This window comes from Barbus barbus (genome assembly GCF_936440315.1).
Source record: "Barbus barbus genome assembly, chromosome: 39".
In the NCBI taxonomy this organism is placed as follows: Eukaryota; Metazoa; Chordata; class Actinopteri; order Cypriniformes; family Cyprinidae; genus Barbus; species Barbus barbus.
The window spans coordinates 26,565,386-26,575,526 of NC_136717.1; the positions used below are offsets into that span (position 1 = coordinate 26,565,386).

The window sequence follows — 10,141 nt, forward strand, 5'->3', positions numbered from 1 at the left end:
AATTTCAAATCAATTTTTATACAATATTATATATTTAAAAACTAAAAATAATATACACATGTATGTTGTATAAACACATTTTATTGTTATCTAAAATGAACAATATTAATGTAATAATATTTATTATATTTTCAAATTTTAATTTTTTTTACATACAATATTATATAGAATATATTAAAATAATATACATTACTATGCATTTTAAAAATGATTTTACTATAATATAAAAATACATGTTATACTTAATTTTATTCAATTATTTTTTACAATATTATATTTTTAAAAAGTAATATTGATGACTTTACTCTCTCATATAAGCAATACTTATGTAATAATATTTTTATTACTTAAATATTATTTTTAATTGTTTTGAAAAAAATGTGTAAAGTATGTATTACAATATTATATATTTAATAATAATACATTACTATACATACTTTTATTATGATATCAAATTAAATGTTATAATATATTTTTGTTTTATATTATTTTATTTTATAAAAAATAATATACACTTGCATATTTAAAAAAAATATGATTGTATTTATATCAAATAAACAGTACTTTAAATATGCATTATATATGATTTTATCATAATATTAAATGTTATATTTTTTATTCAATTTAATAAAAATAATATACAATGTTTTATATTAAAATGGTTTTATTATAAAATAAAAAATGAAAAAAATATGCATGTAATATTTATATATTTATTATAATTTATTTGTTTTGTGCCATTCAAATCTGCTACAGGGTTGAATGTTTCAGGGTTGTAGACATAGCAAACCTCACTGCACCACACCACATTATTTACATCCACTATTCTTGTGGTAAAACATGGTAAAACCCCCATTTGTTTAGGACCTTTCCTTTTTAAAAATAGGCTTTGTGTTTGACGGTTGTGTGGAGTAAATCCGGGTTGGCTGGGCGATGAAACTGCGAGTGGAAGAAGCTCTTTTGCTCGTCCCGTTTCACAGGAACAGTATCATACAGCGACCTGCGCTCCACTAAAGCTGCTGAGCTTCTTTGGCTCGGCTCCATTTCACAGGCACAGAGAGAAAAGCCTGCGGCAAATTAGATTAAAATTGCTCACAGTTTGATGTTAAAGAGTTTATCGCCAATAAAACAAGCCCTTCACTGGACCCCTCTCGCATTCTCACTGCTCTCTACAAGAAAAAAAGAAACACAACTGGGGATTTGCTTCCATTTTCCAGATAAACAAAAACTTGAAAACTGTCAACCTGGAAATTATGTGTCAGGCAGGCAGGAGTTGTTTACTACTCGCAGGAAATGGATGGGGGAGGAATCGTAACCATCCTCTGCCCTCTGTAAATGTCTCCAGATTCATTCAAATACATAAGAGGATTAGAAGTCTCGGGGAAGCCGGCCAGCACGTCGTGTTTCTAACTCAAGAACAACAACACGAGTCCCCCTCCTCACCCCGTCACTAAATAACATCCGATGAACGCAGCCTGTGAACTGTCTGTCCATGCTCTCATATGATGGAGAACACCTGTCTGACACTGAGAGAAGTCATGGACTGAATTCACACGACACACTTATTCAAATTGACAGCTAACTGAATCATGACATGTGTTCCCAAAGGCACAGAGTATATTTGGATCACCAAGGTCAAGGGATGGAAAACAGCCAGTTGGGAAATAACTGAAGACAGAAGAAAGTTTAAAGTTTTGCTCTAATAGGACCAATTTTAGGAAATATAACATCCTGAAATATAATCCATCTCAACTTGCCTGAGAACTTAAAGGGACAATTCACACAAAAATGAAAATTCGGTCATCATTTGCTTGCCTTCAAGTTGTTCCAATCCTGTGTTTCTTTCTTCTGTTGAACACACAAGAAGATATTTTAAAGAGTATGGGTACTCAAACAGTTGACGGTAGCCATTGACTTGCCATTGGAAAAAAAATATTATGGAAGTCAATGGCAATTCTTTTGTGTTCCACAGAAGAAAAATGTCAAAGTTTTGGAACAACTTGAGAAAATGATGACCGATTTTGTATTTTTTTTTTTTTTTGGTGATATATCCATTTAAAAACTAGTTGACCCAAAATGTTAATTTTGTCATCACCGTCATGTTGATCCAAACCTGACTTTCTTTGGAACACAAAATATTTTTTTTCTCAATGAGGTCCAAAACCCAAATAAAATAAATTAAAATAAATCCTAAAATAAAATATAAAATAAAACAAAAATTCTTCAATGGTTCTCTCCCACATCTTTAAGATGCAGTCACATTTGCAGTTGTTTGGCCCATTTCTGTCTGCAAAATCCAGTCATTTCAATAGGAATCCATGCGATTGGGAATTTTGCACGAGGGTGAAAGATTTCCACATGCAGATTTCACAACTGATCCAACTTCATGTGTAGTCACATTGGTGAAATTTCAACAAAAAATTGTGTGCAAATTTTTTTTGCACACAAAGCGAAACTTGCACAGATTCCTATTGGAATGACTGGATTTTGCCTGTTAAATTTTTATTTTAAAAAGTGTGACCGCAATTTCAGCGCACTTTTACTTTTTAGAACGTGCTGTGTGGTTGCTAGGATGTTCATAGATGCTTTTTTTTTGGTTTGGTGCTGCAGAGATATTCCTAAAGCGAGGGGCTCCTGCAGTAGCACACAGTATGTGATGGTGCTTGAGTGCAGCAGGCTGTGGCAGCTGTTGCTGCAGGGTCAGGGGGAAGTGACATGCGGTCCGCATGAGAACACACTGACTGCAGCTGAAGGTAGTAATGCCAGTCAACAGCTGGGGTTTATACATTCCCTGACACCCTCAAACACTGCCCTGCCTCCAAGATTCCCATCAACGCCAAAATTCACTATTACAACATTTAGGAAATGAATTTGCCTTCATGACCGCAGAGTTCTCTGTAAGTTAAACTTAAACAGGCAAAACAGGATCTGTGTTTTTGTAAGACACAAAAAAGAAAAAGAAAAAAATCAAGGCTGTGTTGCTGTTATGGGATTTCTTATCCTCATGCAAACTTTTTTCAGGATACTTTTGTAAACATACTTGGCTCGTATATCCTTGGCCCTGTTGTGAGATTTCCCTGTTGACCTAGGATGAAAAAATAAACTTATTTTCAGCTTGCATAACTACTAAATTACATTAACCTAGAAAATTATTCATATTTAAGATTTAGAAAGACAGTTGGCTCTTTAAGGATTTTTGAAGAGGATGTACGAAATATATAAATAAATATTATATTTATGTATATAAATATTATTCATATTATTAATAAATCATATAAATAATCATATTTACAACAAAAGTTCAACTATTAAAACAAGCTAACAAACAAATGTAAAAATACAAATAAATACATATGTATATAAATATTATTTATTGTATTAATAAATAATACAAATATTCATTATAGTTAAAATAAATGTTCAACAAGCCAACAAACAAATGTAAAAATACAAATAAATAAACTATATTTGTACATTTTTGTAAAAATGTTTTAGTTTTGATGCCTTTATACATTTAGTAAAAATCTGTATCTGCTAAATGAATAAATGTAAAAGTGAAAAATGTAAGAGACTCATTCTGAAATCGTTGGCTCTCACTATATGGTTGCTAGGGGTTTCTAGGCTGTTGCTAGGGCATTTTACAGTAGGTGATTCCTAGAGCACTCAATTGTCATATACGTCCAACTGAATGTCTTTAGATGCAACAGAGGTGCTTTAAAGCAGACGAATATAAAAGATGCAACTTTTTCATTAATATTTTTCATGCAAACTGTCTAAAATCTAAAGTGCATTGTCAGTGCACTAATTGAGCACGAGTGATAAAGTCTAAAGAAATAATAAGAAAAAAAATTGACAGCAAAAAACGTTACTATCATGCATTCTAATAAAGAACAAAAATTAAGGTTCTTTACTAGAATCTATGGTTCCGTGAAGAACCTTTAAGATACATGGAATCTTTCAACGTTCTTTATAGTGGAAAAAAGGTTCTTTAGATTATTAGAATGTTCAAAAAAAGATTCTTTTAAGAACTGTTTGTTGAAAGATTCTTTGAGGAACTCTAAATGGTTCTTCTGTGGCATCACTGTGAACATCCACTTCCAAAACCTTTATTTTTAGGAGTGTAATAGCGAATGACTAAGAACAAGCGCTGTGCCTGACAATATATATTACACTGGGCTGGTCGCAGCACATCCGAGCAGGAGACGCTCTCCATTCAGTCTTAGGACATGCCAGAGGAAACTCCTTGACAACAGACAGAACCTCCGGTGGCGCTCAGCCACTAGGACTTCCTCCACAGCCTTCTCGATCGCCTCAGACACCATGCCAGATATGTCTCAGAAAGGCAACCGAATACTCCATCTTTTTTTAACAGAGGGCAAAGCTTTCCTTCCTCGCCTCACTGTCCATCCGCTGGACCGAGCCAAAGCCGGAGCGCTGGCTTTTATGAGTTCAGCACACTGTCAGTGGTTTACTAGAGCTCCAGCTCCACATCCTGAGGTCAAAAGGAAGAGATTGGATTTTTCCTTCACTGTTTCTCCAATTCTGTGTCTCCTCACTAATCTATAGGTGCTTACAGAGAGAATCAACAAATCTTCACTGAACACTATTTCATAGTGAACAAAAGAAAGTTAAGCATACATAAATGCAAATTTGAGGAAAATGTGAGCGGTTTATTCTAAAATAATTGGCTCTCACTATACACTTGCTTGATGTTTCTTCATCAGATCAGATTTGGAGAAATTTAGCATTACATCACTTGCTCACCAATGGATGCTCTGCAGTGAATGGGTGCCGTCAGAATGAGAATCCAAGCAGCTGATAAAAACATCACAATAACCCACACCACTCCAGTCCAGCAATTAATGTCTTGTGAAGCCAAAAGCTGTGGGTTTGTAAGAAACAAATCCGTCATTAAGACGTTTTTATCTTTAAACCACCACTTCCAGCCAAAATACAAGTCCATACTCCATAATAATGCTTCCTTTAGTGAAACAGTAATGCTAAATTTCCCAAAATCTGCTCTGATGAGGAAACTAACTCATCTACAGCTTGAGTGGCCTGGGGGTGGGTAAATATTCAGCCAATTTTCGTTTTTGCCTGAACTATCCCTTTAAATAACGCTGCATCTTTCTAGGACATAAATTTTATAAGCCAAACACTCCATTTTTGAGACATCGGTTCCATGTCTCCTCTCTAAATATTTACACTATAGAAGAAAATCTATAGAACGACAGTGGATGCTTACAGGGAGAATCAAGACAGGCTTTGAAAACAAATCTTCTCTCTGAATTTCAACACTATTTCGGGGTGAAAATAAGAAAGAAGTCTGCTTAAGTTAAGCACGTAGCCAGTGACAGTTGTGAAATTTAGCCACAAATCTCATTAATAAATGGTTACAAAAAACTGCATTTATATCTCAGGAATAAAGTCTTATATTCCCACATGAGAAGAGCATGCAATTAATGAATTTTACATCAAAAGGCTTAGAAGCTTTTTAACTCGACGTCAACATGCATAAACACCAACTTCAGTCGCTGGAAAACGATACTCAGCATGGAGTAAATATCCAGATGATTTTCATCTAAATCACACTAGGAAGCAATACGACCACTTGGAAAAATGCAACGGACATTGGATGAAATTAAGACAGCTGGCCATCTCAGTGTCTGCCCAGATTTGTTCTGAATACGAGGTTCTCTTTACAGGAGATTGTATTTCTCCAACATTGAATAGCTTTTCTCTGAGGAATGTTTTAGACCAGAATGAACAGCTTGTGTGTTGTTTTGACCCAAATTAAAGGAATAGTTTATCCAAAAATGAAAATCCACTGAATATTTACTCACCCTCAGGTCATCCAAGATGTAGATGAGTTTGTTTCTTCATCAGATTTGGAGAAATGTAGCATTCCATCACTTGCTCACCAACGGATCCTCTGCAGTGAATGGGTGCCGTCACAATAAGAGTACACACAGCTGATAAAAACATCACAATAATCCACACCCCTCCAGTCCATCAGTTAACATCTTCTGAAGAGAAAAGCTGCGTGTTTGTAAGAAACACAGAAGAAGAAACAGCTGCTTCCTGCAAAACTAAGAGTCCTCTATACTATAATATTGCTTTCGCCAGTAAAAAAGTTGTCTCATCTGAATCAGGAGAGAAATCTGCACAGATCAAGCAATGTTTACAACCTAAAGTCCAGATCTAAACAAATATGTCTGTGAATTTTAATGTGAAAGGGCAATAGGAGATGGACTTTTTCACTGGAGGAAGTGTTATTATGGATTATGGCCAGAAGTGACAGTTTAGAGTTAAAATGTCTTAATGATGGACTTGTTTCTTGCAAACACACAGCTTTTCACTTCACAAGAGACGTTAATTGATGGACTGGAGTGGTGTGGATTATTGTGATGTTTTTATCAGCCGTTTGGACTCTCATTCTGACGGCACCCATTCACATCCATTGGTGAGCAAGACGTAATGCTACATTTCTCCAAATTTGTTTTGATGAACAAAAACTCATCTACATCTTGGATGGCCTGAGGATGGGTAAATTCTTTTTAGGGGAACTATTCCTTTAAATGAGATACTGTATGGATATGACTGTATCAAGCTATAAAAATGCACTTTCCTAAACTAATGGCATCAGGTTCAGCACAAAACTTTTCAGGTTAATTAAAACCAATGTGCATTAACATCTAGAACACCTCTGCTCATTATGTAACTTTCAATTTGTAGGATGACATAACAGTACAAGCAATATTGCCTGAGGCTGCGTTAGACACAGACAGGCGCTGGAAATGAACTGGAGCGATTTAGTGCTCAACAGACACGAGTCTGCGCTGGTGGTGACACTCACTGGACTCTGATCTGTAAAGAGATGCACAGCTTGCCCTTTGAGTTTAAGGTGAATTCACAGTTGTTCACTGCAGAAATCAGAAGGACATGATTTAATGTAACACACTCCAGGCAAACTCACTTATTCTTGTCCCAATATACAAAACCGACTGGAGTTTTTTATGCTTAAATAGGGTACGACTGCTGAATTTTAAATAGGCCATAATCATCAATAATTAATGTGGCTTTAACATGGATTTATTTATTGATGAAAAAAAGTTATACAGAGCAATGGTTCTCAACGAGTTTGACTTCAGGAAATCCACAGTATGCAAAATGATTAATATAACAGGCTGAATAGAAAATTTAATCATTTTGGTTTCTAAACCTCACCTACATTTAAATGGCTTCATGCTCTTGTTGTCAGCAGTAATTCACAGCATGAAAAAAACACATTGTGGCCGGCAAGCCATATTTATCTTCACTGTAAGTGAATTTGTATTTCTGGGTTGTATTTTCTTTTACATTGTCTAGTTTTGCTGGTTTTTCAGGTCACAGAACCCATCCATGATGGCATCTGTTTAATTTGATGAAGTTCTACCAAATGATGCAGTTTGAATTAAAACACCACATTTCCAACTATTTAGACTTAAAAACTTCAGTTGCTGCCTTAAATCTTTTAACTGCAATCAACTTGGTTGTACAAGTCATTTCAACTTCAATTATATTGACCTGGCTTTAAAAATTGAGTTAGAAATCTTATCTTAAACTTAATTGCTCAACTTATTTTGAGGAGTTCATTGCACACCGAGTCCAAAATTTTTGCATGTTAAAAAATAAATACGACCTCACGTTGTGTCAATCACGTTTACACTCTCCCTCCGAAACTTTCATCCGTCATAAAAAAAATTCGGATCAGGTTCAATTTTCTGCGTTTTCGCATCTGTAGCATGCACTTCGATAGGAAAGGATAAGGCATACGAAAAAATGGAAAAACATGCAAAAATTTCAGACTCAGTGTGCAATGACCTTTAATGTAATGTAAAAACGTAGTTTGTTATGACTTACTGGTCATATAATTTTTTACAGTGCATTTGATGAGATGCACAACCTTTGACATTAATAACAAAAAATCTTAGAAGGGTTTTAAACATGACTATACCCATTTATTTTGCAATTCTAGCTTTGCGTGGTTATACAATTAGCATTTGATCATTTAATGTGCATATATTTAGTGTTTTGGGGTCATGAACCACCAGTTGAGAACCAGATGTAGATGATTAAAACAGGAAAAGTCATGTACAAATGTGCACTGTATACAGGTATTAAATAAATAAGCCCTCTCTGAACCCTCTCCGGTATCAAATAACTTTGGAAAAAAAGTTTAGGCTTCTGGTGCCAAATACCAGTAAACCAAAGTGCATGAAGATCTGAACAGTAGCTTTTTATGCAGGCATATAATGAAGCATGCAAAATCTCCAATAACTCATTATATATCAAAGAAACTGAGATGCTAAGTCAAAAAAGCAGACATTGTTCCGTCTCTACAAGCTGCAGCAACCCATTCAAACTATTACAGATCACAAATTTTATCATCTACTTGAACTGATAATGACTGGGAACCAATGCTAATATGCAATATTATATTATATATTACAGGGTACAAAGTGTGACAACTGATTGAATATGCCTGTCACTTTCAGATAATGTCTAATAATGAAATGTCTTTGGATTGTGTGGGCGAATCAGTGAAAATCAATCTTTCGCTGTCACTCATTTTATCAAGAGAAACTAAATTGCATTTTCTCGATCACCGCCCATGCTGTGGTTTTTTTTGTTTGGATACATGGCAGGGTGACCCTGGTGTGAATCGATCAATCATGTGTTTCTCTCTCTCTTCCTGCTGCTGGCATTAATGGTGAATGAGCGACAAAAGCAGCACAAACACGGGCTTCCCCTGCCATCGCATCCAACAACAGGGTGTAACATGCACCAGCACTTTGCATATATCTACGACACAAACACATGAGTGACAGCACAGATGCCCGTGTAACTCCTAAACAGGGAATAACTAATGCTTCTGCATAAGATCAGCAACATTTTAGACTGAAATAGCCAGGACAATGGTGCACTGTGACAGCGCTGAGATCAACTTTGAGGAAAAGAGACCTCCGATGTGCCAGCAAGAGATACAGATGGCTCAAGACACATGTGGTCAGAAACACACGGCTTTATATTCCCCCACCATGTCAAATTAGATTTAATTCAGCAGGATGAACAGAGACAGAGAAATTAAAAGAGCATCATATCGGTGATTGAGCGCCAAGAGCAAAGAGCCAAAGTCTGTCCTACAGCTGAAACATCCTTGAGCGAAACTGAACCAAATATTGTGCAGCATACAACAGAAATTTGACTAAATTCACAGCAAGTAAAATTACATGTAGGCAACCTGCATGAACCAGTACACTTCATATGTGTTTATTAACATTCAACAAAAATCTGATATTGTAATGCTGTTTTTTTTTTTTTTACAAAAATACTACAATCTTGTAAGAACCTAAAAAGTAACTCAAATTACCATAAATTCGACTGAATAAGGTAAACACTTAAATGATTCATAAAACTTTGCATCATTCACACAGAAGGCATTCTAATGTCTTCAAGTCTAATTTATTTTGAAAGTGTTGTCATATAGGACTGGGATAAAATGCAACAACCTAAAACAAGTCTAAAGAATAATTAAATAAATAAAATATTTAAAAAAATAAAATGAACTAATATATATTGCTATACACACACACTTGAAATTATGAATTCAACTCTACTAAAGTAGATTCATAAACCTTTGATCCATTCACTTAACAGACATTCAAAACCGTTATTGCAATGCTTTTTGTCTTACAGACTGAGATTAAACGCAAAAACCTAAACTCATCAATAATAAATTCATAAATGCATTAACAACCTGTGGAAATAAAGCTCTTGGATTCACGCAACTTTACGCATCAATGAATTCGTGCCCAAAACACACCGAATCTATGAGGACACATGCATCACTCAGCACTGTATTTACTTGTTACCTGTGTGACAGATGAGCCACAGCTGCGCGATGAACAGATGTGATTTGGCTGTGATCAGACGCATCGTCTTCAGGCTTTAAACGCGCTCGAGTTAACGTGGAGGGAACGCTGATCTGTTGAGAACGCAGTAGCAGCTATTGCACTGATGTTACAGTGGATCCATGTCAGTGCTTCGCATATCCTATTCGTCTTTCCCACGCTAGACCTTCATTCACTGTACGATCGCA

General features: G+C 35.4%; 1 protein-coding gene across 1 annotated transcript in view; it reads right to left on the reverse strand.

Annotated features, from left to right (window-relative positions):
- The window catches only part of LOC306858302 (receptor-type tyrosine-protein phosphatase zeta-like), a gene marked incomplete at its 5' end in the record, with an annotated part of 44,360 nt that extends 34,382 nt beyond the window's left edge, over window positions 1-9,978 (reverse strand). Inside the window, one exon of the mRNA XM_079398755.1 lies at window positions 9,915-9,978. Coding sequence (XP_079254881.1) covers window positions 9,915-9,978 — 64 coding nt within the window. The remainder of the gene's footprint in view (window positions 1-9,914) is intronic.
- Between the last annotated feature and the right edge of the window lie 163 nt (window positions 9,979-10,141).